This window comes from Haemaphysalis longicornis, unplaced genomic scaffold (genome assembly GCF_048455015.1).
Source record: "Haemaphysalis longicornis isolate Haplotype H1 unplaced genomic scaffold, Haemaphysalis longicornis Haplotype H1 scaffold_7, whole genome shotgun sequence".
Classification (NCBI taxonomy): Eukaryota; Metazoa; Arthropoda; class Arachnida; order Ixodida; family Ixodidae; genus Haemaphysalis; species Haemaphysalis longicornis.
Genome location: NW_027526422.1, coordinates 40,800,846 through 40,828,820, shown reverse-complemented (window position 1 = coordinate 40,828,820; position 27,975 = coordinate 40,800,846). Strand labels below are relative to the sequence as shown.

Here is a 27,975-nt window from a genome sequence, read left to right as displayed (position 1 = left end):
TGTGGGAGATATGACGGCGCCCAGTATTTTAAATTCCAGTGTCTTGCGTAGATATGTATATAATTTAGTCCCTGGAGGTGAATGGCGCGCAATTGTAAAACAAGCTTGACGGCACATTTTTTGGGCAACCATATATTTTAAATATGCGCAAAATTTCTTTTTCTTTTTTTTTTGCATCCTACGTCTTGTGCTCCATCTACTGGCTTTTATGGGGCGATATCATGTACCGGAGTTTCTTCGGTAATATATTAGGCGAGTCCAACTGTAGACCCCGCTGAGCTCAGGGATGGGGTGGCCATCAGACTTCCGCGTTCTGTTTTTCCTTCCTGGCGATCAAGGGAGTCAAGCCAAAAGGAAAGCTGCCGGTTTCAGAACTACGCAGTGAGGACAGAGTCAATCGGGGTTTCTCAGCGACGCATGGCCCACACCAGCGGCAAAAAGAGAACATCGATTCCGACACCGTTCGACGAAGGGAATGACCCGTGGCGCGCAGAGGTTGGCACGGTGATAGTATGTGCGCCAGCCACAACTGTCAAGGATGAAGGAGGGCGGTTCCGCCTGAAGTACAGGGCGTTGCGACGATATTGGAACCCTTTACAAATTTTTCTGGGGGAACCACCGCTCTGTTCGCGCGCGCTCAAACTTGCCACGAAGGTCGCAATGTGGGGTCTATTTTGTTTGATACCGGGAGCAACGGTGGTACTTACCTGTTTATCCTGAAAATAAATAAAAACGATTTTCGCCTATAGAAAAATGGCGGCTGATTTGGACGTGCGAGCCAGCCCAAGTTGATTTTGGAACGACGGAACCACCTGCAGAGTGAAACGCTTGCTTGGGATTCCCGTACGGAGCCAAATTGTGCAGCAGACGATCAGAAAATGCACCTAGAAATGAGCTAACAGACGATCAGAAAACCCGGGTTTCGGTCTCGCACGCCCAAATCACCGCCGTTTTCCCATAGGCGAAAATCGTTTTTATTTATTTTCAGGATAAACAGGTAAGTACCGTCGTTGTTCCCGGTGTCAAACAAAATAGACCACAAAATGCGACCTCCGTGTGAAGTTTGAGCGCGAACAGAGCGGTGGTTCGCTCAGGAAAATTTTTTAAAGTGTTCCAATTACTGTAGCAACACACTGTACTTGTTGAGTCACTCCTGCCGTTGCGGTGAGGCAGTGTTGACATGGAATCGGGTGGCGGTTCCTCCCTTATGTACTGTTGGCGGCGATAGTTGGCGCTGCCTGCAGACTCCGGCGTGGAGGCGTCCGACGACAATTTCAGCGAGAAGACAACTGGCGGCACCGAGACGTTTTCCACGTTGAGAAAAGCCTAATTGGCGTTCCGCGCAGTTGGCGGCAGGCTCATGAGCGGGACAGCCACACCACCACCGCTCGCCGAGCTTCCTCACCTCAGTGCCCTACCTGTACAGTTCGCGAGGACCTGAAACACGTTCTCTGCGCACTTCCTCGCTACGAACGTGAGCGTATCACGGCAAAGCTTTCTCTGGGCCTGCCCGCGTCCGCCCATATCTCTTCGAGGCACCTCCTCGGTCCCTGTCTAACAACCGGCATGGAAAGTAGCGCAACAAAAGTGCTCTTAACGTTCCTCCGGAGCACTGGACTTGTGAGTGAGTTATGAACTCTCAGATAAATGACTATATCGCCTGATTGTGTGTGTGCTTTTTGTGTGCGTCTGTGTGTTTGAGTATTCATGTGTAAGTGAGAGTTTTCATATATTTTCATCACACCTTCACCCCCATTTCGTGTAGCAAGTCGGGCGACCAGCCTGGCAGACCTCACTTGCCCATTAAAAGATGTTTCTCTCTCTCTCTCTCTCTCTCTCTCTCTCTCTCTCTCTCTCTCTCTCTCTCTCTCTCTCTCTCTCTCTCTCTCTCTCTCTCTCTCTCTCTCTCTCTCTCTCTCTCTCTCTCTCTGCACTAAAGTTGGGCCCACTCGCGGTTGCAGACACTGACTCGCGCAACGGCCTCACCATGATGGCACTAACCCATTAGATGATGATAGTTGTTGGTGATGTGATGATAATTCCGTTGAACCTTTGGTCAATTCATAAATATGCTGAAACTAAACTTGCCCCAGCCGTTGCTTTGACCCAATCCATCAAACATTAGCCCAATAACAGACATCCTACCATGTGACTAAAATGCTGCCGGGCTACATCACCTAAGATGCGAATCTCGCTGCCTAGCTGAAGTTGTTGTTGATTAGGGACACAATTTGAATGTAATTAAATGCCGACAGCGGAAAATTTAGGTTTTTTGTAATACATTTATTGAAAGTGTGGGGTTATTGTTTAAGTAAGACTTGGCAAATCTCCTCTGACGGTATGAACATTGAAGGTGTATTTGAAGGGCCGCCCCACGACAACGGCATGCTTAATCACAGCGTACTGCACGTGGAATCAACATATAATGAAAATTTTGCTTGAAAAATATTTGCTTGTTTGATTTTTGAAATGATCGGTTGATTGTAAATGATTGATGGATATATTTTATTTACCTAACGGTGATAGCAAACCTTGGCTAATCCCCCTCTGTGGAGCTCAATGGAGCTCTGTGGAGCTCCGTGGATTTGTTTGGATGATGACCACACGCAGTTGCTGCAAATTTTAAGGTCAGATAATATTGTTGAAATTGTTGCCAAATATCCCTTGTTTAGTTGTATCAATTTGTTGATGGCCATACAATGCGATGACCGAAAATCACCTATATTACGAATGCAGCCGTTCCTGAACTTATGTCGGACGGAGTATTTTTTTTTTAATCTGTGCCGAACCCTTCCTAAATGTGTTCTGATGAGTAAAATTAGAAATAGCGGCTACTTTTATCAACGCAAGTGTCGTCGTCTTCACCTAAGCAGTCATCATCACCTAACGTGCAGGTGGCACCCTCACGAGCACTTTCCACGTGATCTAACTGGAAGTTGCAGCCTGGCTTAGCTGAGCGTCAGCGATTCGACGTGCTCCCCAATTCCGCTTTTTTCAAGACGCCAAGACCCTTGACCCGCATTGTGTGGTGCCTACCACAACATTCATGACGGCCGACCCGTCTTCCTCTGCATTCGCGGACACAGCCCCGTCCGACTTCGGCGCTGGCATGGCGGTGATGGAGCAGGAGCCCGTGGCCTTACCACCCAGGAGTGCGTCGCCGCATCTAACGCTCCCGCCTGACCAGAGGAAAGCCAAGAGCGCTTCGGTGAGCGTGTAATTCGCCTGGGCGCCACCCGTCCCCTCGCCTTTGCGGTGGTTGTCGCTTGTCATCGGGTCGGTACCCGCTGCGAGTGCCACGACCGCCTACAACACGGGTGGCTGGAGCCATCCGGCTCCGAGTTCTCCGCGTATCCACCTGGCTCGAGAAACAACAGCGGGGCCCTCATAATAGGCGAAAGGCCTGGCGGGATCGTGAATGCTCCCTCCTGACGAGGAGAAACGGATTCGGCCGGCTCCAGATTGCTACACCATTCCAGAGCGGTTACCGCTCACCGGAGAAGAAATTACGAAGGTCTTGAAAAATTGCCGCAAGGGATATTCGTCCAGGAAAGCCTACAGAGCAGATGCTGTAGTTCAATTGCGCACAAAAGTAACGAATACTGGAGAGAAACGACACGAGACAGAGACACGAGACAGATCAGATGGTTGCGAAGGCCTTGATTTCGTTGAACGGTAGATAAGTGAGCGCCCTTCCAGAAAAGTACTTAAACAGGTGTTAAACAGTGGTATCTAAGATGTTAAGACGAAGCACTTCCTGCATATATGAGTGGACCTTTCTTTTTTCACCTCCGTGGGCCAGCATTCTGCAACCTCACCAGAGAAGACTGCGTGGAAGTATGGGCTGCATTGTGGCATCCGGATACGACAATCACTTATCCTCCTGCCTCCCACTAGCGAGACGACGTCGCAAAACTCTTGTTGTAACAGCGCGAAATTATTGCTTGGGCGGTGTTCCAGTAACAGTTCTTGGGAATATATTCCAGTGTTTCCGGTGCTGTCGAACTGTTCAAATCAGTGTGCAGGATTTCGCCCGGTGCTTCGGAAACCAAGAATATCGTTCGGGTTCCTCAAGTGTTACATTGCACAGGGCATTCATTCCTCCGTAGTCCTCTGACATAATATAGCGCGCAAAACGTACACACATGGCTTCCCTACGATAGAAATGTCTTCGTTGCTGCTCAAGAAAGCGTCGGTAGCACCGGAAACACCAAGAAACCCGGCCTTTGTCAGGACTCCTCGATTTGAAGTCCACTACGACTTCTACACCTTCACCAGCATGTATCGGTTATCACACTAAATAGATAGAAAATAATTGCGCTAATACTTTTTCGAAATATAACGTCCAAGGAGGAAGGCTGTGGTCAGCCTCCGACGCGGTATGCGCTGACAGAGGCTCGGATTCTCTCCACGATGGTCAGCTGTATACCTGCGGGAGGATCAAGTCGACATAGATACCACCTGCTCATGGACGGGCATGGGGTCAGGATTACGGAGACAGCGAAGACTAGGCCATAGAGAAAGAATGGGTGCCCACCACCTCGTGAGGGGGTCGCGAGAGGTATGGTTGTAGAATATTTAAGTTGTAGAAGGTTTGTTACAAGGGCTGTGTATCCAGGTGGACGATTCAGAGTGAGTGAGGAAAAATTCCCCGCATTTCCCCGAGGGGAAGAATGTGAAAGTGCGAATGCACGAGTTGAATTTGCGCGGTTCGGTAATGTTCGCGAAAGAGAGATCACACACACACACACAACTACAAAGAAAGAAAGATGCATTTATTCACAGACACCTATTTGTGTTGTCGTTGTACTTGATTGCTAGAGCGGATCTCAGCTTTGAAATTTCGTGTCAGTACTCCTTTAAGCAGGTGCATTAGCCCTTCTCACACCCGATTCTTGGCCAATCCCCCACGTGGGTATGTGCCATGTCAGCGGCCAGGCACCGCGCGCCCATCTCCCCCCGTTGCCAAGGAAGACGAGGAGATTCCTGGCCAATCCCCCACGTGGGTACTATGTGCCATGTCAGCGGCCAGGCTGCGCGCGCCCATCTCCACGTGCGCGGACATCGCCGGTGGACGCAGGTTCAGGGTCGCTTAAAAGAAGTGCATTGCACTTAAAAGGAATATGTCGTCGAGTGGGCAAATAGAGCGCAAGAGTAGCACTGCGTGCAGGCTCCATTTAGATGAGAGTAGGGGTTCTGTGAGACAGGGAGGGGGTGGCCGCGGGGCCGGAGTGTTTAGGGACGGCCCGCAATGGAGCTTACAGGTGGTAGAGTGGGCCGCTTCGTTCCTACCAATAATATCTCTTTGCATTATTTGTAAAATAGCTATTAGGGTACCAGCTACCGAACCAAGGAAAGCCCACACTTATACGTGCTTGTCCTTCAACTTGTTTTCGATGCGATCATTCAATTCTTGTCGTCGTATCTGCATGCCGTTCTGGTGATGCACCAAGCGAATCTGACCCTGCAAAAAAAGGCAGTCACACCACCCTAGAGGCACGTTTGATGATACCATTGCTCCAAACGTCTGTGGTCCGACGTTCTATATTTCTCATTATGCGGACATCCTGAGAACCTAGGCGGTCACAGTGAACAGTCCGCGCCAAGTCTTTCTGGGATCCGCCATCACTTCTGTGTCTTCGCTGGCTTGTGGCTCTGAGGGCCTCCCGCCCGGGTGGTCTTCGATGCGTTGCGTTGTTTGCAGGAAGGGCTCTTGGCTTCGCCCCGTAGGCCCCGACCTCAGCAGGCCAGAACAGAGCATGTGGGGATTTTCAGCCTGGAAGCGCACCGAGCCGAGCAGTGGACATGCCACGAAGAAAAAGAAAACATACTTTTCATGCAATTACAAGTAAATGAATTCAGAATATTTCAATTTAGTAATGTATATGTATGGTAGTCTCGTTTTAAAACGTACTTCGACAGCAACAACGTTGGCACGGAAATTTGCAAACAGAGTAGGTGTTTTGCATGAATGTGCTGCCGTCTTCCTGCTTTAGGCATAACTGAAACCAAGAAAAAAGTATTGCATCTCACGTAGCTCCCTTCCGAATTTTTATGCTCGCGTTTTTCAATGTGGGCTCAACGAACAAACCCGTCTGTTCGTCTATTCCACCCAGTGTGTCACACATTGTCGCGTACTAATATGCTGTTAGTAAAAGTTGCTAAGACCTTCATAGTTTGAAATCAGACATCTTACATGTACCCTGAAAAGGTGCCTACCTAGCAATGCAATACAGTATAGAAGGAAGCCAACTTTAAAGATGGATAATATTTACCGTTAGGGGAGACACACGGGGCCGTACGGAAATTTATAATAAGAGAAGCTAGAGCCTTCCTATATTGGTATCGGGCTTAGCGTATCTTAGTAATTATACTAGAGAGGAAACTGTTCGGAATGTATGTAGTCATAGGAGATTATGTTACACTGAACTAGAACAGACAGGTGTGTTGTTCGGGGCCGATTGCGCGGGGGGGGGGTCCCTTTTGTGATGCAAATTACTGCTGAGTAAGTCCTGTTATAAGCAGCGCTTCTAGCGGGGCTGCTTAGCGCTTGGTTGTAGAAGTTTTTGTCTGTTGAATTAATCCTTATTGATATCCCTAAACAGTATTATTTCTTCGTGAACTGGCATACGGTTTTATAAAATATCTTAAATAATTGTTGAGTCTGATTTTGAAACTTTTACGGGTCGCTGTCTGCAACAGGAGTTCTCCGGGGAACGCCTGCGCTTCATTCTATTTTTTCATTGCAAAGGGGATCCGCACTCTACATTGGTTTTTTTCCCCGCATGACACACCAGTACCTTCTAGTACACTGTAATTATGGCAAGAGTACAGCTTCTAGCTCAGGCTTGGAATAACATTTGGATCCCTAAACGTTTTTTTTTTTTAATTTTCTTTCTTCACAATGCATTTATATGTCCTTGCCTTCTTTATAAAGCAGAGAGAACCGCTCCGACAGACTCTCAGTAAAAGGAATAAGGTTCGCATCCTTTTTTCATGGCTTTAACACAACGTGTTTTATTTTCTACCGATATGACAAAACACTCACCTTGGTGTTTTGGGGGCACTGTGTTCAAACTTACGGCTACTAGATCGCTTTAATCCAAGCTAAAGGGAAGTAAGGCGGGCGAGTGCCGCCATGGAGGTGCACGAATACACGAATGGCCTTGATGTGAGCCGCATAGACTATACCGCGAGACTCCACTCTAGTGTATGTTGGTATCAGGCGGCGTAAAAACACCTGATGTTTTCGTAGCAATGCATGCCTGTGTACCAGCGTCCTGCTTGAAAAACAAGTTTCTAGTAAAATGGGAATGTATGTCTCCGGAATCTAACCTGCCTGTATATTTACAGCACTGAAGGTAAACACTTGCGGTTAGTATTTAGATCTTAAACGCATATCGAAAACGGGAATTATGTGGCAACATTTAAGAGGCAGGAGGCGGGTGTTTGCATCATTAGAGAGTTTTAGAATAACGTACGCAGCCGTATGGAAACAGTTAACGAACGCCATCAACTTGCGTCGTTCGCACTGCCCATGCGCCGTACGCTAAGCCTGTTCTGCGTTTAGCGTACGGAAGACGAGCGCACGCACTTTCAGCAAAATAGCGTGCGTACTCGAGGCCGCTTGGGTTTCCAACATGGCGGCAAGTAGCGCGACAACCATCCACGGTGTCGCTCTTCTGTGGACAGTAATTTGCTTCCGATGGACGAAGTTCCTCGCTCCTGTGTTTTTAAATACGTCGTGTGGTTAGCACGTCGCCCTCACGCAGCTCTGCATCATCGTGACATCGCTGACTGTCCGAACGAAGCTTTGTAGCCAGACCAGCGACCGAAGCTGCTTGTGTGCGTGCGTGCGTGCGTGCGTGCGTGCGTGCGTGCGTGCGTGCGTGCGTGTGCGTGCGTGCGTGCGTGCGTGCGTGTGCGTGCGTGCGTGTGCGTGTGTGCGTGTGCGTGTGCGTGTGCGTGCGCGTGTGCGCGTGTGCGCGTGCGCGCGTGTGTGTGTGTGTGTGTGTGTGTGTGTGTGTGCGCGTGTGCGTGTGCGTGTGTGTGTGTGTGTGTGTGTGTGTGTGTGTGCGCGCGTGCGCGCGTGTGCGCGTGTGCGCGTGTGCGTGTGTGCGTGTGTGCGTGTGTGCGTGTGCGTGTGCGTGTGCGTGTGCGTGTGCGTGTGCGTGTGCGTGTGTGTGTGTGTGTGTGCGTGTGTGTGTGTGTGTGTGTGTGTGTGTGTGTGTGTGTGTGTGTGTGTGTGTGTGTGTGTGTGTGTGTGTGTTGTGGAAACGTTAATTTCGCGATGAAATGCGACGTTGTGCTTCTGTGGGTGGACAGTGCTTCCCATGCTCGTGATTATCTATCTCAAGCGACGTATGACTCACCCTCGCATCGGGTATGTACAGTGTGCATGGCTAAAAGCCTTCTCGGCTTGCGCGCCAGAGTAGTCTTGCTGTTCGTCCCCGCAAACCCCCGAGAGGTGAGTGCCAAATTTACGACGGGCTGCAGGAAGCAAACGATCACCTGTCAATCGCGGTTCAAACTTGCAACGCATGTCATGACGTTGTGTTCGTTCAAAGCGCGTATCTGGCATCTCTGGATTGTTTTGAAGCTGAATAAAATGCATGCATTAAACCCAAGCATTCGGTTCAGGGCGTTCTGTGCCATTGGATGAAGGAAGTCCCACGGGACTTCAACGTCTTTTTTATGGAACGTACTGAGGTAAGATAATATTCTTATTGATTGATTTAAGTGTTCAACGCGCCGACGGAACACAGGCGATGATGCGCGCCGTAGTAGAGGGCTCCGGAATAATTTTGACCACCTGGGGATCTTTAACGTGCACCAAAATCTCGTACACACGGGCGTTTTTGCTTTTGGCCTGCACCAGAAAAGCGGCCGCCGCGGCAGGGAATCGAACCCGCGTCCTCGTGCTTAGCAGCGCAACGCCTTAGACACTGAGGCATGGCGGAGGGAAAAATATTCATAACATCTTTGGACGTGTTGAATTCAATACTAACGGGAAAGCGTTTATTTGCACTTGTTTGTTTGTACTTGTTTGTTTGCACTTGTTTGTTGCACTTTGACACTTATCTCGCAGATCAGCCGGGGAGTCATTTCGCAAAACATTAGACAGACGGCGCCGTAAGCATTAGCGTGTCGGTACGCAAAACTCATGAGACGCTCTAATAAAACTCCTCTCGCAATGTTTACTTAGCGTGACAAAAAATTTAGCGTTTATTGTACGCAAAGGGAACAAACGTTGTACTAAAACTCCCTATTATCACGTCTAATGCGGCAGGGCGATACGCCCTCCGTCTTCCGTTTCCTGCGAGGCCGTAAAAACAACCGCCCCAGAGTTCTATGGCTCATTTCGTGCTTCTGGCGACCTCGAAAGAAAACACAGCCGGATTTCCTGAGTCCTCTTGAATAAAATAGTATGACAACATGAATCGATATAATGGCGGCTCAGGACGCTACTGTAGAATCTTTTGTCAAGAAAACAAGCAAAAAACACTTTCTATAGCTTTAACAAGACGCTCACCTTTCGTTCGTCTTCCTTTGCGACTACCTTGATCTTCTTGGATTTGTAGACGTTCCTTCTTTTGTCAACGTACACAACTAGAAAGTCACAGAGCACAGTCGCCTGCAGGAGTGAAAATTTTGTATTGGAGGGCGTTACGTTACGCACCTGATCCCCAAACACGTTAAATGATGCACGTAGCTGTAATCTACGTAAACTTGTTTTAAGTGCGAATGCACTTCTTAAGCGAGCCTGAATCGTCCGCCGCCGTCGTCCGCATAGCAACAGCTGCGGGTGCGCGCGCTCCTCGTCTTCCTCCTCGTCTTCCCTAGCAACGGGGGGAGATGGGCGCGCGCTACTCTCCTCCTCCTCTCTCCGCTCAGTGACTGCGGGTGTTGGGCGCCTCCTCTCCACTTCGGGCGGGAGAGCTCTCGCTCGCGTAGCGGGCGCTCCGCATTCCGACGCGTGAGGGCGCTCGTGTAGCCCTCGCCGTAACGGCGGGCGCTACTCTCCTCCTCTTCTCTCCGCTCAGTGACTGCGGGTGTTGGGCGCCTCCTCTCCACTCCAAGATTACGATATCCACCGTAATCGCGCAATCAACAACCGTGCATTCGCACTTACACACTCTCCCCCTCGGGGAAGTGCGAGGGAATTTTTTGTAGTCACCTGTCGGAATGATCCATCGCGGGTCATCTTTTCACGGTGACTAGCTCGCAACCGGAAATATTGCACACTTTAGAACAGAGTTCCCCAGGAAGAGAAGCTTCGAAATTGTGGTGGCGTGGCAAAGTGCGTGCACTGTCATATTGGTGTGGCTAATATCTTATTATTGGGAAGCGAGTGACCTCATTGGGGAAATTTTGTCCAGCTTTGTAACTTTTCAGGTGTTTCCAATGCAGGGCGCGTTAAAATCGAATTATCTATGCCCAGTTTTGAGAACTAATTACAAACCGCACTTAGGCATGCGTAAGCCGCAGGCGGTGGCAACGGGGCATAGATTCCAACAATAATTCCTTCACTGTCAGAAACTAAACATTTCTTCGCGCATGCCGTGCGTACATGACTTTATAACGTTTTAAGGTACCGCACTATTCCATGAGAGTCTACATGAACTTGACGTTTCATGCGACAGAATTCCTTGTACGTATGTAACCTGCCCCGCTTCCACAAATGCGCCGGGGACCTGCACGACAACACTAATAAGAAGGTAAGGTAAGCTAAGCTTACATTGACGGGCTGTATCTGTCCCCTTTTAACCCTTAGTCGAGATAGCGTGGTGTAAAACATAATCCGGCTTACCGGAATTCGAACGATGTAGGTGAGGTGATTAATACTCTGTGTTGGTCATCAAGCTCACCGCTGGTTCGCGTTCAAATTAACGCAGAAGTTCTCCTTTTAGGGATAATGCAAAATGGTAGATTTAGAGGGCGTTAAAGAAACGTTTTCTACCAATCAAAAGCAAAAAAGGAAGGTTATTTGGCCTCACGTTATGCTAAATACCATATTTTCCTTATTCTAAGCACCCTGCCCTACTTTCCGAAAAAATTATTTTAAAATTTTGAATGCAAACTTAAGCACCCCCTTTTGAAAGAGACCATCGCAAGGTGGACTTCAGATGCATGGAAGCCGGTTAAAGTTGACGTTCTCATCAATTTATTGCTGAAGTTTTTAATTACAAACCACTTCAACGGAACAGAAGACGACGTCCCATGGGTTGTACTGAGAGCGGCAGCCCAAGTGGCACAACGGACTCGAATGGTAGTAAAGGGTGACTAAGTATCAGACGTAAGCGGTGGGTTCACTGTCTGTAACTAGTTTTAAGTGCGAATGCACTTCTTAAGCGACCCTGAACCTGCGTCCACCGGCGATGTCCGCATAGCATACCCACGTGGGGGATTGGCCAGGAATCTCCTCGTCTTCCTTGGCAACGGGGGGAGATGGGCGCGCGCTGCCTGGCCGCTGACATGGCACATACCCACGTGGGGGATTGGCCAGGAATCGGGCGTGAGAAGGGCTAATGCACCCGCTTAAAGGAGTACTGACACGAAATTTCAAAGCTGAGATCCGCTCTAGCAATCAAGTACAACGACAACACAAATAGGTGTCTGTGAATAAATGCATCTTTCTTTCTTTGTAGTTGTGTGTGTGTGTGTGTGTGTGTGATCTCTCTTTCGCGAACATTACCGAACCGCGCAAATTCAACTCGTGCATTCGCACTTTCACATTCTTCCCCTCGGGGAAATGCGGGGAATTTTTCTCCTGAACTTTTTCCAAATAAAACATTGTTCCGTGCGCCAGTCTCGTCGAGATACGGCCGAGAAAAGAAGTGGAGGGGGGATTTAGGTTTTCGATCTAAGCCCCCCCCCCCCCCCCCCTCACTTTGGGCATCGCGATTGTGGAAACAAGGGGGTGCTTAGAATCGAGTAAATACGGTACTGCGTTACGCGAGCGACGAAAAACGTTTTTGTGAGCTTACCACTACGAGTAACCCCAGTCCTGAGCCAAGAGTGACGGCGATGGAGACGAGGCTGGTCTTCCCTGCTCGGCACTGAACTATCACGACGAAGTTGATTCCGTACGCCTTGACCAGGGTCCGCGTTGTCTCGTTTTCGTGCTTGGAGTACCTGCTCGGACAAGGCGCTGTGCTCAACAACCGCGATGGAGAAAACATTTTGACATTTTCTAATGTGCACCACGGACCTCTGGCTTCTCTACCTTTGATCTCCTGCAGGTGCGCAGCTAGTGGAACACAGCGATGCCTACCCCGAGATCGCGGATTCGTTTCCAGTTTGTTAAGTGCGGATCACTTTAGAAGCCGGGCTTGCCGTCGTAGCTAACGCGTCACGCATAACGCGTCGTCACGCATAACGCGGCGTCACGCATAACGCGGCGTCACGCATAACGCGGCGCCACGCACCCAAGCAAATGCTTCGAAAAGATCCTAGCTTCCGCTGGTCGCGATCGAACCTTTGTCTCTCGCGTTACGAATCTCAGGTTAGTTCATCGCGGAATGCAGGGACACGTTTCCCAGATGCAAAGTGTCGGGTGTGATCTTTGTTGTGCGCTGTTGCCGCGGAGGCTGCTGTTGCTAGGCAGCATATAAAGCACACAATAGTAAAAGCTCGTTAATTCGAACTCGGTTAATTCAACTTACGGTTAATTCGAACTGACGCCCTGGCCCCGTAGTGCCCTGCATATTTCAATGGGGAAAAACTCCCGATAATTCGAACGCGTCGGTATCCAGAACGGTTAATTCAAACTGGGATCCCATGGTATGAAATCGCTCCTCGCAGAAGGAGTCGGCTCAAAGTGATTCCACTTTGTTGGAAATCCAAACCGAATTAAATTTACTAGAGATGCATGCAAAACAGCGTCGAGGCTAGATGTAGTACGTTATTTCTCAGCGGATTAGAATTCTGACGATGCGCTGGAGCTCCTCCAAGTGGCTTCTTTGTGCTCTTCCCGCGAAGTGCGGCACGATGTCCATTCATTCTAGCGCCTACCCGCATATTCGAACTCCGCTTAATTCGAACAATGTTATGGTTCCCTTCGACTTCGAATTAACGAGCTTTTACTGTATAACTAAGAAATTGAGATATAACTTATTAATTTCCCCAAATTAATGAACACTCAATGCAGTGTCCCTTTATAGGCTTTGTCAGGGGCTACGGCAGCGCCCTCTCGTGACTACTTGCGGTATCAACGCTAGGTTGATACTGAAGCAAGTAAAGAGAGGGCGAAACATCCCATTGATAGAATCACTGCTCCGCACTTGATACATTTCGCGTTTTGTGGACATGCTTTAATTTTTTTCGGAGACAAAAGAGAAACACCCGCGTGTGATGTCGGCTCATTTCAGAGAACACCAAGGAATCTGTGTTAACCAGTTGCACTTCATTTCTGTGCGCTCTGTAGTAGCCAGATGTTGTTTCAGCACAAAGAACACCAACTGGAGTTTTTTAGGTTCCGAATATTTTAGCTAAGCGTTTAGAGAAGTATACGGACTTGTCGCTCTTTCTATAGAAGCACCCTGAGTCAGCTGAGTTTTGTTCCGCACGAGCCGTGTAAAGCTTACGGTTTTGTTTGCTGCACACGGCTGCTATTTGCCGGGATCCGATTGTTCTACTGAGAAGTGTGAAATTTCTATCGGTAAATATCACTTTTTCTCAAGATATTCACCTGTCACACACAAGAAAACAAAAAGAAAAGCGCCACCTGAAGTTGACGCCTTCGGCGACCGCGTTTGCCGCGTCGTCCAGTCTGTGGAACGAATACTTCGGGAGGCAGTGCTTGACGTCGTAGTCCAGGTCGCAGTCCCAGTTTATCATTATCTCTATGACGCCTCCCTGTAAAAATGAAATTACAATCTTTGCTAGAACGTATGGCATGTGATGGACATCATATGGAATGTTTGATAATTTCCTGGCGGACATTATATTTGAACGCTACTCGTTTCCGAACTACACTGATCTCCCAAAATGCGGCACTTCAGGCAAGTCCTTCGAGACTTTACTCTCTGAATACATGCAGTTCCGGCCCACAGTGAACCAAACGGTGTAGCCCATTATTCCAAGTGTCATGAAAGCTGCAAAAATAAAACTATTGTAAACGCATAGGTCCTATTCAGTTCTCATCAATACAAATAACCGTACAAGTAGACTGAAATGCAATGGGGTGTACAAAATATGCTCAGCTCAGGCGTGCTTTTCCGACACTCAAACCTAGCAGACTGTTAATGCGGAACCTAGAAACGAACCTTTCGGGCCATCTGGTCAAAATCCGCGCCGGCTTGTTCCACCATGTCGCCGATTCGAAAAATTGGGCATAGCGGCGACTCCTTGGCATTGTAAACGCAGGACTTGAGATCCGACAGTTGTGTGTGCTCGGCTATGTTTCGCCTGCGGAGTAAACATTGTTAGACGATTACAGGAGCGAAATTCGCTTACTCAGCGTTTGCCTGCCTTGCAGCTTGTGCCTGCCTCGACATAAACGATTAGAAATTAATAATATGGTTAGCAGAAATCACTGACATAGTTTCCCTCGCTAGTAAGTGAGTGCTTCTTGCTTCACCACTGCACAAGTGTACTCGCTTTCAATTTCAATACAAAGGTAAGCCCCTGTGACGACGACGCTTGCACTTACGATGTAAAGAGCCGAACGTTTCCTATAACAGCGGCACCGCTGTAAATAGATTAAAATACACTAAAATTTGACACACTTGGGGCTGACTTAGCTTAACAGATATGGTGGTTCAAATATCTTTGAGCATTGCTGCGGCGTGTGAGTGGGTGAAATTGTTTGTTAGCTATACATCTCCTTTCGACAAATTTAGGTCCCTGCGGCCCAATGTCGTTCTAGTTTGAGAGACACCTGTTAATTACAAGGGTCAGTATAATCATCACAGTCACAAGTATCACGAGAATAAATAATACCTCTGTTGTATAGAAAGAAGAGTCAAACCTCAACTTTGCTGTGTGAGAAGCATAATAAAAACGGATGGAAGAATACTTATACCTGCGTATACACTCATTTACCTGCGCACCCCAAACGACGAGAACTCAACGTAGTTCCTGATCAGTACGGTAAAGTCACGGACTCCAGCCAGCAGTGCAGACCCATTCCTTCTGAAATAGTGAGAAAAGGGGAGTTATTATCGAGGCAAAAAATGGGGAGAGGAGACTGGTCACCTTGAATGGGGCATTGAAGACAGCCATAAACGCTGCCTAGCATGCTTTCATTCGGCCAAGGTTTCATGGTTCATAATGTATGTTCAGTGATTTCGGCCAGGTAAGGTATTGAGACTTGCAGGCATGGCCATAGTTTTAGACATTAAGTGCCCCGTGCAAATAGAGGCGCTATATAGTGGGTACAATGCAAGGCAGGTGGCTTTAAGGCCAGAACTGCAGCTGCTCACAAGGCGTTGACGTTCCGCTGCACGGGGCACCAGCCGGAGATCTCGCAGACGTGACGGTCTTCTTCGGGAGGGGACGCCATTACACACCGGCCAGTCATGACGCCTGCACAAGCATACGCTATTTTAATCGCCGAACTCCGGGCTGGAAGCATCTCCGGTGTCAACCTTACGAGGCGCCGATATCACTGCGTTCAGTTAATGAACTGTGTCTCCTGCAGGAGAGTTCAGAAATAAGGAAAAAACCAGCGATTTGTCGACTAGCTATAAAGGGTGCTCAATCAGCATTATCATAGGGCTATAATAATTTATACATTCATACCCACTGCTGCTTTTCGTGCACTGCAGCCCAAATGTACGATTCTTTTGCACTATCCCGTTTGCCGATTCTTTGATGTCACTGCTGTGACGACACACTTGCATGTTAGCAGAGAACTTATTCGATGGCGAGCACGTTACGCTATATAGCTTTGGGAACGCTCGAAATATGGATGGTGGTCTAAATATGGCTTAAAATGTGACGTTTCGAAGAATTAGGTTGCGTCAAGCCACATTGCAAAGGAGGTGTGTTGCTATTGTATTTTGTGTAAATGGGCAAGAGTGATGGATGATCCTTCAGCCTAAAAAATACCGTCAGGCTCTAAACTGTGGAAGATATGTGGAAGAAATGACTGCTCGAGTTGCACTACACAAAGCAGACACAAATGAGGACATGACCACTTCCCGTTGATATAAATACTACCCAATAGTTCGTCATAATTCAGTGTGAAGAACTAGGCAACAAGTGTTGCAACCGTCGTAGGAATGGTTTAAAGGCGTTGAGCAAAATTTCGAACTTAGGTGCTTTCCTCCCATTGGGACCCGGCTAGACTGACCATTTCTGTGGCGCCGCTCACCATTGCCGCGGCTGACAAAGACTCCTCTAGTGCAGCTTGTGACGTTGCTGTCCGGATGGCACCAGGCGTGCATCAGATTAGGGTCCTGCAGCCGAACGAGCTCCGAGTGAATTGAGCGTCTAGTCTAAAGGCGCGCAAATAAAGATGAAATGCGGCGTGATCCACTCTGGCTTACTTCGGGGCAGTGGCCTCTGGTCTGGTTAGGCATCACCACCACGTTCGTCGTGACGAAGAACTTGTCGGTGGCCTGCAGTTTGTGAAACATACAGCGCGTAGAAAATATACTTTGAAACAATTTTCTTACACAGAGCATAGAAGCATAGACCGCAAGAGGGAAAAACAGAATGAGAACGAAAGTTGCCAGAGGATTTGCACAAAATCGGCGCATGTTAAACCACATTGATGAACCCATATACGATCGACACGAAGCCGTCTACGGATATGTCTTGAAGACGGGATGGGAGCAGCAGGAGCATAATTCCGGTTACAGTACCCGAGCGTCGAGGATCGCACGCACAGACGGACGCACGGAGGTGTCTAACTATTTGGGGTCATATGCCGAAGTAAACGCATCTTGCAATTGAAAAGAGATGAACCAGAGATCAAAGTGGCACCTTTTTTGCATAGAAAAAGTTCGGGAACAAATACGTATGTACTTTTGTGTCGTGAGTGTGAAAGCGTGGATGTCTAAATGAACGCCTGAGAAGATCGGCTTCCAAGTCACTTTGTCGAAGGGTTTCGTAAACTTGCCGCTTGAGAAACTTTCCCTCGCGAGCTTTGAACAGCTTCCATCCATCTACCCCCACGTGTACCTGGTCTTTCCTCTGTTCGATGGGAGAGTTGACGACGAAGGTGCATTTCGCTGCTTGTCTGTCCGCATGCTTGGCTACAGGCATCCGCGTCCTTCATCAGCGGTGTATTCTTGTGTGGACATCACTTTTTCGCTACTAGAGAGTTTAGGCTCGCCCTACGGATCGTCCCGTGCTCTAAAACTATTCCAAAGGAACTGGTAGCACGGCTTGCGAGGACGGCAGTAGGTTTTGTAGAGTGAGCTACACTGGACGAGGTGGAGAAGTTTCGCGTGGCTACTGGAGAGCCGTGCTGCGCATGCGCAAGGAGCAGTAACGTCTCACGGCGCACAGCTGGCGCGCCGGAGCCGCCGCCTCCGCGACTTGACTGGATTGAATTAGATTGTATCGGAAAATTGGATTGCATTGCATTAGATTATAAATCGTTTTAGCAGTAGCAAGCATGATAATCAGCTAATCCTAGACAACCAGGAAACCTAAGAAGAACGAGCTGAACCTTAGCTCACGCTACGTATATCGTGGCATAGCCGAGCTAAGCCACTGCTAATTTTTTCCCCACTCAATGGGACATTTATTGCTCTCGCGTAAAAGCAAGAGGCTCGTTTGATATTGAAAGATTCGGGCTCACGTGCGGAGGCACAATGACGTCCTCGGCGTCCCAGACCTTGCGGTACCAGCGCGCGTCTGCCACGGCCGGATCGAGGGCTTCGTCGGGCAGGAACTCTGTGGAGACGGCGCCCTTCACCTTGACGGCGCTGGCGCTGGTGCAGGAGGTGAAGTGCTGGTGCCCCCTCTCGAACAGCATGGCGTAACTGCAACATCCGCGCAGTATACGTCACTGGACCGCAGTCGCACCACCCTTTAATTAAAAAACTGTGAAAGCGAAAATGTAAAAATGATAATATCCTGTTCGTCAGTGACTTCAAGTTGCTTCTCAGTCAATAAACCAACTTGAAGTCACTGACGAATAGGATATTATCATTTTTACATTTTCGGTCTCGCAGTTTTTTTTCGTTTATTTTGTTAGTCAAGGCGTTGTGCGCTGCTGAGCACGAGGGCGCAGGTTCGATTCCCGAACGCGGCGGCCGCTTTTCTGGTGGAGACGAAAAGCAAAAACGCCCGCGTGTACGAGATTTCGGCGCACGTAAGAGATCTCAAGGTGGTCAAAATTTAACCGCGGAGCCCTCCACTACGGCGCGCCTCATCGCCTGCGTTGCGTCGGCGCGTTAACCAAGTCAAGCGCCCTTCCAAGTCCACGGCATAAATGTCTGAGGATAGTGTAGAGTGTTGAATAGGGCTTATGTGTAGCTATGGTGTCGAAGGTTGGAGAAACGGGCAATCGGTTGGAGTGTAAAAAATGCATGAAAGGCGGCGGGGGTGGGGGAGCTTGCAATAAGTTGATAATTATTTCAGCGACCGGAAAAGCGGGAGCAGAAAATTGTTGAAAGTGACCGAAAGGTTATACTCCATGCATCGCGATGTTTTGGTTTTTATACACGAAGCATATCTTGACGAACCTCAGCACGTTTTTTGGCGGCTTCTTTAGACACTTTCCTGGAGTTTCTGTTTTGAAGTCGTTTTCAGCTCCCAGAAGTTTATGGAATGCATGCCGTTGCAAACCGCATTTTTGCCTTAACAAAATCTATAAACACAATGCACTTACAAGCAATACCTGTCTTAACTAATAGGTCTGATTTTGTCGTACTAACCCAGCCCTGAGCCAGCACTACTAACTCACCTGCAGCACTGCTAGGTTGGCTTAAATGTGTAATTTTTTTTTTCAAAAAAGAAACATAAGGCATACTTGAGGCCATACACGAGTACATGTACTTGAGTAAACTCGTGATTTTACTAGAAGAGACACGATCAAGGGATTATTAAGAAAACCCATTGTAAAAATTCTGCAGAAATTCAGAGAATTATCTAGTAATGCGTAGCATTCTTATGCCGCTTGTCTTGAGTGTGAGTTACTTCCAGCCCAATTTTTGGTTTTTTCTAAATCCTGTCCGACCAATAATCTGCGTCTACCCAACGATTAGAAGTGGAGCTTTCGCGAAATCTGCATTATTGTGGAAATGCAGGGCGTTGCATGGTTCCCCATTTTACGTAATTTTTTACATTTTTCTTGTTTTTTTGGTGTTTCAAAATTTCTTTCTGCCAATTATATCATTTACGCTAATATAAGGATTATAGGTGGAACTTTAGCGAAATCTGCATTATGGGGGTAATGCAGGATTCGCGAAATGCAGATTTCGCATACGATTTGCCATTTCCTGTTTTATCATGTTTTTTTTTTTTTTTCAGAATATCGTTCGACCAGTTCTCTCCATTCACGCTATTGTAACGGCTGCAGGTGAGACATTCCAAAAATCTGCATTATTGTGGAAATGCAGGGCGCTACACGGTTCGCACTTTTCCGTAATTATTTTATATTTTCTTATTTTTTTAGTTTTTCGAAATTTCGTCCAACCAATTATCTCCATTTACGTCATTATAAGGATTATATTTGGAACTTTCACGAAATCTGCAACAGTGTAGAAACGCAGGTCGCTATACATTTTATCATTTCCTGTATTTGTTATATTTTCCTTATTTTATAGTTTTTCAAAATTTCGTCAGACCAGCTATCTCCATTCACGTTATTACAACGGTTACATTTAGAACTTTCGCGAAAGTACTTATTTCGTTATATTATATCCAAGTGTAATTGCTTGCACATGACATTTCGTTGTACGTGGTCACTTTTTAACAGCGGGGCTGATTAAGCTTAGGCTTGGTCCTGTAGCGTTAGCAAAGAAAAATGCCAAGAAAAAAACTCCTGCTGCGCCAGGCGCCCGGCACGACTTACGCGCAACTGAGTAGGCGGAGCCAAGCCTCGCCTAGCTATGACGCCACTGCTCCGATACGACGACGTCCCTGCGTCGCCGCAGAGACGGCATAACTAGGCGAGGCGTGGCTCCGGCTACGCAGTGTTACGAATCGGCCAGCGCCGCCGTACTGTCCCGCATCACTCCTCGGCTGTGCAGCGAAGCCACTCGTGCGCCTTTGAAAACACGCGCCACCATGTCGGCAACAAGTTGCGACAAAGCCGCTTTGCTCTCGGCAAAACTTCGGCGGCTGCCTGCAAGGCTCGTCTCCACGCTCTTCAAGGACACCGAGGCCCCATCGATCGCAACGGAGTCCTCCTCTCTCCCCTCTCTCGGACTCAACATGCCCGAGGCTATGAACGGCTCACGAACTCTGGAAAGAGTGTTGTGTGTGTCTGTGACGTTCGCGGCGTGTTCCAGCCTGTTGCGTTTGACCGTTATCGCTTTTGGGTATAAATAGAGCTGCCCAAGCGTTGTAATTCATTCCTGTTAGAGCAGCGAATCGATGTTGTCGCTCTGCTCGAGTCCTGTATTGTAACCTCGCCCGTCGGGGCATTGTTCTTTGGCTTCGGCTCAGCTTTCGCTATGAAGTAAACAGTTACGTTAGCCTAAGGCTTCTGGACTTCTTCACGGCTGCAACAGCGGCTGGCCGCTCGCATCATACACGCTACCACTCGTATGTCGGAAGCCACGGAGATCGGATCGGGTGCCCCCGCCCGGTCGCAACAGCAGTAGCGCGTAGGTCGCGTCGCCGCGTCGCCGACAAACAGCGCCTCGTGCCTCTGCGCCGAGCACATCATTTACACTTCCGCAAAACATGGTTTGGACGAAAAAGTACGCAACTCCCTATGAAGAACAAGCACAGCGCGAAGGCCGTCGTGTCGCTGCTAGAGAACATATTAGACGACTACGATTCAACCCAGAGTATCGCGCCGAAGCCGCCACGCCTAAACTGCAGCGAAAAGCGGGAGATCCGGGGTACTGCCGTCATCGTATGGAGTACAAAGGGAATCGCCGGCAAAACGACCCCACACTTCGAGTAATGGGGAACTTTCAATGTCAAGCCCGCTTGTCCATGGGTGGCGTGCATCGCCGGTTCTAGCGCGAATTCCTCATCGCGAAACCTAACAAATCTTAACAAAGCCTAACCCGCCGCGGTGTCTCAGTGGCTAAGGCGTTGGGCTGCTGAGCACAAGGACGCAGGTTCAACTCCCGGCCGCGGTGGCCGCTTTTGTGATGGAGGCGAAAAGCAAAAACGCCCGTGTGTACGAGATTTCGGCGCACGTTAAAGATTTCCAGGTGGCCAAAATTAATCCGGAGCCCTCCGCAACGGCCTGCCTCGTCGCCTGCGTTGTGTCGGCGCGTTAAACCCCACAATCAATCATCAATAACAAAGCCTCGAGGTAGCGTACAAAACCGGGGGCTAGTTGGTACAGATTCATCTTCACAGCGCACAAAAAACGGGACAAAGGGTAGGATAACACCGGAGAAGCGGTTGTCCAGTGTTATGCTCCCGTTCGTCCCGGTATTTGTGCACTCTGAAGATAAAGCCTAGAAAACCACTTAGCAAAACCGGAAGCTAGGTCTTCCCCCCCCCCCCCCCCCTTTGCTGTTTCTCCGGCTTGGCACCACTATAGTGCAAGGTGCACCATTTCTTTGTCTCCTGTCAAGTAACGCACTGTTTCAACAAAACCAGTAGAAATAAAAAAATGAACATCACCGTTTCTGGCTTCTTCTGACACTAGGGTGATACTGCTTCGGAAATTCATTCCTGATCGCCCTATAGGTTACGATGCAAAGCGAGTCGAGTGTCTTATACCCCGTTGGCCTTACCCACAGCACCCGATTAGTCCCGGTCTTACCCTAATACGAAGCACATGATGACCATCTGCAGAGCCCGGTTGAACAAGCCGATCTTCTTGCTGCCGATCTGAACGACCTTGAGCGTTTCGTATTCGAAGAAGAACGCCGACAATTCGCTAAGAATCCACGCACGAATCGCTTCTAACGCTGCAAAGTAGCCCATCTCTTTCGGCCGCTGAGTGCTGTGAGTGCCCGAACTAAGAGCTCGCGGAAGTAATTGATGATGGCAGTTTACTGAGAGTAATAATGATGATGCCTTTGATGAGTTTGGCATGCACCGACAAGGGATCACTGGCCAGGGGTCAAACGGTGACTGTGCTCCAGATGTGGCTCATCTGTTGAATTTACTCGGCTCGTCCAACAGCAACCGCCCAGTCACTGAACAGTGGCGGCAGTGGAGAAAAAAAATTGTCGACAGGTTCCCTTACTTGGCCCCACCGAAACAGTTCAAGGAGTGAAAGCTGTGATGTAATGACATATGAATTGAGCCTCGGAGTACGAGGTGGTCGGGCTCCGCCCTAAAGTTTTGCACTCAGGTGAGGCGAAGAGAGTGGCGAGTCCTCTACGTTAGGCTATTGTAACTTTTTCCGCGACTCGATCGTCCTTTGAATGTCCGCCTTACACTTACATTCAGGAACCTTATTCGACAATCGCCGCCTTTCTTTGCTTTTTATCACTAGAATGAGGTGTGTAGTATCCGGGGTTTTCGCATCTCAGCGTTTCGGTGGTTCTACCACCAGGGGGCTACGCCACGGGTATATATGTGACGTCACTCTCAATAAATGTTACGAAGAGGGGGAGCCCACGATCTTGAAAGAAGCCGAGAAGGTCAAAGGAGGCACTGAGAAGGCCGACGAAGCCGACAAGCCTGAAAGAGGCGTCGAGAAGGACAGCGAAAAGGACAAGCCCAAGATAAGCCCAGCGGAGCGACGGACGTCCGCTGACAAGAAAAAGAAGAAAAAGAAAATGGGGAGACGAAGGTAACAGGGGGTTCGCCAGAAACAGTGCTGTGTGCGTGCCGTGAAAGTGCAGTGTTGTGCAGAGAGTGCAAATGAACTATAGAAAAAGTGTTTCATATGGACATAAACTCTGAAACAGGTAGTCGTCCCCGAAGGAAGGGTAGACAGAGCAGAGACTACATTTTGATCGAGTTTGTGTCTCTATTTTGAGTTATTTCATTTCCTGTATCTAGCATTTCCTCCCAAGGGGGAGTTTGTTTCAAGGGGGGAAGTATGTAGTATCCGGGGTTTTCGCATCTCAGCGTTTCGGTGGTTCTACCACCAGGGGGCTACGCCACGGGTATATATGTGACGTCACTCTCAATAAATGTTCTCTTTTGGCTTGACTCTTTCACCGGGCGTTTGTCTCCTGCTTCGCCCTTCGGGGCCGTCGCCGACGCGACACCACAAGATGGCACTTGAAATCTCTTCTATTAAAGACCCTTACCTATTTGTTAAGCGTTGGAAAGGCAGTTTTCCCGCGCTTGTGCCTAGCAAAATCGACATTTTGTGCTTTTGGCAGCAGAAAGTGCATTTCATGGTTTGTACTGACTGGGTTTTCAATTTCTGCAGTAGAACGGATAATTGGATTAGTTGGTAGTCGTTAATCTGGAACGTGGAAGCGCTCACACAACAGGGGTGAAAGTAGCAAAATAGAGACGACATGGCGTTAACTCGCCACAGTTTGTTTATTGAAAAGAAACACAAATATATACTTTCAACATCTCACGTGGTGCGTTCATCTCGCCCAAGATAAATTAAAAGGTCCGGAGATAGATGTGTTAGTGCCCCTACAATTTTTATGACAAAGAATATGTTTATCTGTGCCACTCATTGCGGTCGTAGCGGTTTCTTGATCTGTTATGGTTCTGCTGTTTTAATGCACTTACCCTTCGATTGTAGCTTGTACATCTGTATGTATTTAATCCCTGTAAAAAGTGACTTTCATGGTTTTACTTGTGCGTGTATTTGTTTCTTTTCAATAAAAAAATAGTCGCGAGTTAGCGCCGCGTCGTCTCTGTTTTTTTCTACTTTTGTCCCTGTTGTGTGAGCCCTTCCACCTTCAAGATTTCATTTCTGTATTCCGATTTTTTTTTGTCTTTGTTGTTCTTTCGTAACATTTACAACATGCTCAAAATTAAGTTTGCACTGTGATTGCGCCTAAGTTTTTTTTTAATATTTCGTTATAACCTCCCCTCCATGTAATGCCCGCAAGGGTCTCTAGGTTATCTGAATAAACAGAAATCAAAGTCCCTTTCTGAAGAGGAATATGGTTAAAACACCAAGCTGCTTCGACCGTTTCGGAATGACGCAATCGGATAGACATGCGCTTAATAAAGTAAGGGACCCAGGCTCGATTCCAACAACTGGAAGCGTTTTTTTCTTGAGCCGCTTGACGTGCCTTCGCTTATCATCATCCTCATCTTGTGAAACCGTAAAGTTGGCTTTTCTGCAGTGCATTATGTAGCGACATCGGATGTTAAGAGTGAGTCATAAAAATATTCGCTGTAATAAAAAAAAATTAAAGCCGTTCCACTTAATGTGAAAGCTGTCGGAAGTGCAAAGCCATGATTTGCCATAATGGGTTACTGTAGCGCCGTTATCCGCTCACTGCTACCACCTAACGCATTTCGAATTTCCAGCTTTCGCAGTGCTCGCGCGCCCCCTGCCTGAGACTGCACCAGCGGGAGTTCTCTCCTTTTTGGGCTTACTTTTCCTCCCGCACGTGCCGACATTGCACTGCCACTTTTTTTCTCTTACTATCATAACAATCGAACCAACGAGTGTTCCGAACTAAGTAAACGCGGGCGCTGCCGGTTAATTACGTATATTTTGCCTCAAATGTACCTACAGTTTTCTTTGCTCTAAACAACGGGAAGATGTATGACAAGCGACAGCGGTTCGCGAGTTTCGAACGCTTATGACTACATAAACCGCTTGGCTTTCGAAGCCTCTGGGTTACACCGCGACGACGGAACACCGTGTGGATATCTGCTTGGGTCCAGCGAGCGAGCTACGACGACAATGTGAGCCCCTAAGGTGCTCTGCTCTTAAAAGATAACTGATGGTGGGGGTGGTAAAATGCGTTTAATTTTGGTCAGACATTATGTCGTTCCCTAGCAGACTATTGTGTCACGAAATAAAGGAAAGAAGGAACGGCCGAGAGAAACGAAGAAGAAAAAGGGTGGCGGTGGCTAAATATTTTATCAGAGATTTGGGAAAGGGGAAGTGGTCAGCCTCCCATGTCTGGGAGGCCGGGAGCTCGCGCCGATTCTTGTGGTCGCTGTACCACGACGAGTTGCCCCGGTGCATAACTGGTCAGAGCTTACTCCCACTGCTCAGGGGTTGGGGAGTGAAGGAAAGGAAAGTGAACTTTTATAAGAGTACTGATGACTCGCCCTGCTCAGGGGTTGGAGAGTGATGGAAAGGGAAGAGAACTTTTATAAGAGTACTCATCAATATCTGTGTGTTTCCATGGCTTTGCCGCTGCGAGCGGCCATTTTGCAATGCCCCTGAGAAAATACAACAAAACAATCTTAAGATGATATGGAATGCACTCTCAGCATCTCACAACTTCTTTTCTGAAGCTTGAGCAGAAACATACGACGAAGATTCCACGGTACGTACCAGGAGAAGAAGCACTAAACGAAGTTATAAGATCGGGTGAACATGAACATGTGGCATATATCAACTGGTAGCTCTTAAAAACACCTGTACGCAGTCGAATCAACATGGGTATAGCGCGGGCCCCTTTGGAAGTGATTTATGCAGCCTATCTGTGGGCATCAGTAAAGCGTATCATATAATTATTTTAAAGGAATTTCATATACGCAGCAAATAAACGGTTGATGATTACAGAGAGACGTGGTTCGTCCCAGGAAAGGAAAGAGGCGAGCACGTAATGATGAAGGTGGTGGTAGTGGTGGCCCGAAAAATGGCGCATACCCACTTAGGGGGATTGGCCAAGAAGATTTATGTTTCCATTCCAATCAATCATGCGAGGCAAAATAATTGGAGCGGAAGGAAGAATTTAGTTCATGAGAGAGAGAGAGAGAAAAAACACGAAAAAACCACAGGAGCGCTTTCAGTTGCAGACTTCTTTAGCTTCAACAGCAGTTGTAGTAAACTTGATCTCGCTGACAAACTTCTGTGATTCCTGAGTCGAAGAGCACAAGTGAAGATTTGGCGATCTCTTTCCTGGAGAACAACCCACATGGCAGAGGGGCAATATTCGGAGAGATTTTTTAAAGCGTAGCTTTCTTTATTTTGCTTATGGCGACCCTACACTCGAAAACGCACTGCAGGGAACCTTTTGACAATGATGATGATCATGGGTGAAGTGAGAGATGGTTGAACTATCTTGTCGTCAGTCGAAGGAGCGTTAATGATTATGATCGTGGGTGAAGTGGAAGATGGCTGAACCTCATCAAAGTCCCAATCACCAACAATCAAAGCCCGAGTCCGAAAGCTTCGCGTTTCAAGATCTTTGCTGTTAGACAAAAGAGCGTTTAAGCTTTATTGCACTTGACCTCACCCGCGTACAGTGATTCTGACTAGTCAATGAGCGGCAGCACTTAGGCCGGCCAGTGTTGTAAAAATCAAGTCATACTGCCCTCAGTGAGTTATAGAAGCAATCTGCCTAATTTTTAAACAACCTGCTTAACCGCTACCTTCTCTGTCTAGCCAGATTTTCTGTACTCCGGTTAAGATTAAGGGCAAACAACCTATCCGCGTGGCGCATTTCCAAAACTTTCGCTGCACAGAGCCCCACGTGTCATGTATATTCGCGTGATACAGAACGTTAATTAAGGCTGAGCTCCGAACCTAAGGGGACCTAAAACATATCACATCAACATTTATAACGATAAGAACATGATGAATTGACTTGTTCCGTAATAAAAAAAATGAGTTTAGAAAAATAAATAAAGCAAAGTAGACCCGCTGGGGCCCGAACCCACGCCGTCAGGGCAAGTACCCAGAACTCTACCTCGAGGCTCCAGGACCGGAATGCTGGGACTGTTTTAGCAGCCACTCAAATAAAACAGCACGATCAGTCATATGATGCATGTGACGTGGGTCGCTGTGCCGCGAACCGTTTGGAAACACGTCTCCCGGTGGTAGTGGCTAGCCTGACGGTGGTGGCTATTACGTTTGCAAGGATTACTACAGCTTCTAACAGACCTGAATTTTTCCATTTGAACTTGTTCATAATGCCTGTAACGGCACGCACCGTTGCTATACGGCAATATTTCCATATTGAATAGATACCTTTTCGCAATCCACCTTACTGCTTCTAAACTGCTATAACCAGCTTCTAACCTAGTACTGGTAACGACAATTTCTTCTGATTTATTGAAGAGGAGATGTTAAAGGCACATGAATGCAGTGACTCTCTTTCATCGCTAATCTCACTCCAACATTTTGCTGGACCACTCTCACCTGATGTGCTCCTGTCCTGCCTTTGCCAGGCGTCGCTCATTCATATCCTCCAACTACACTTCGATCCACAACAAATTTACGTGCAACTACCCTCACACACTGCGCTTTTCTCATTTTAAAGTGGTTTAGCAGGTGTAGTTTGATCAGGGTCTTCCCCAAATTTTGTCCCCGTAGTAAATCACCGTAGAGCTTCAATCAGCCACTCTGGAGATGTCAAGAACTGATCCGGTTGCTGCACCTTCAACTGAACTGAACTGTAGGGCCTCCCTGTATTGACATGAAAGTTTTTTTATGCCTGGGTAAACCAAAACCCCACTGATGTCATATCCGTCGCAAAAATGACGGCGCCAGAAGAAGTGCCATCATTGACGCCGCGGCACCCGGTTTCGAGCCCGCGAACTCTCTCGCCGCAACGGCAGGTATACGAGGCGCTTTGCCACAGACGTAGCGCTTTGCTACAGACGTAGTCCTAAGTAGCAATGAATATTTACTTGATAGTACAGTTAAACCTGGATATAATGAACCTCTTTGTAATCAATTCCTGAATTTAACGGAATTTTTCAATTCTCTAATGCCGCCGCCATTGAAGTCCATGTGTTTGCGAACTTGATGTATCGAAGTCGCTAAACTGATCAGCCTTTTACGGAGATATCGGTCGAATAAATGCAGTAATTTACCGA

At 48.0% G+C, this 27,975-nt stretch overlaps 1 protein-coding gene across 1 annotated transcript; it reads right to left on the bottom strand.

Annotated features, from left to right (window-relative positions):
- Positions 1 to 5,365: 5,365 nt before the first annotated feature.
- On the bottom strand, positions 5,366 to 22,020 carry LOC144146265 (P2X purinoceptor 4-like). The gene is made up of 11 exons (XM_077678227.1): positions 21,857 to 22,020; positions 17,756 to 17,939; positions 16,494 to 16,565; positions 16,319 to 16,403; positions 15,426 to 15,528; positions 15,046 to 15,135; positions 14,268 to 14,409; positions 13,727 to 13,857; positions 11,988 to 12,135; positions 9,533 to 9,634; positions 5,366 to 5,464 (listed from the first exon to the last, which is right to left on the bottom strand). Exons 1-11 carry the CDS (start codon positions 22,018 to 22,020, stop codon positions 5,366 to 5,368), a joined length of 1,320 nt encoding a protein of 439 aa, XP_077534353.1.
- Between the last annotated feature and the right edge of the window lie 5,955 nt (positions 22,021 to 27,975).

What these genes read in the sequence shown, in the direction of transcription:
- LOC144146265 (XM_077678227.1), bottom strand. Translation starts at nt 22,020, where the DNA reads ATGGGCTACTTTGCAGCGTTAGAAGCGATTCGTGCGTGGATTCTTAGC. An exon ending in ATCATGTGCTTCGTATTAGG is followed by an intron (nt 17,940 to 21,856) that starts GTAAGACCGGGA and finishes CGGATGTTGCAG; the next exon opens with TTACGCCATGCTGTTCGAGA. An exon ending in CAAAGGAAGACGAACGAAAG is followed by an intron (nt 5,465 to 9,532) that starts GTGAGCGTCTTG and finishes CTTTTTTTGCAG; the next exon opens with GGTCAGATTCGCTTGGTGCA.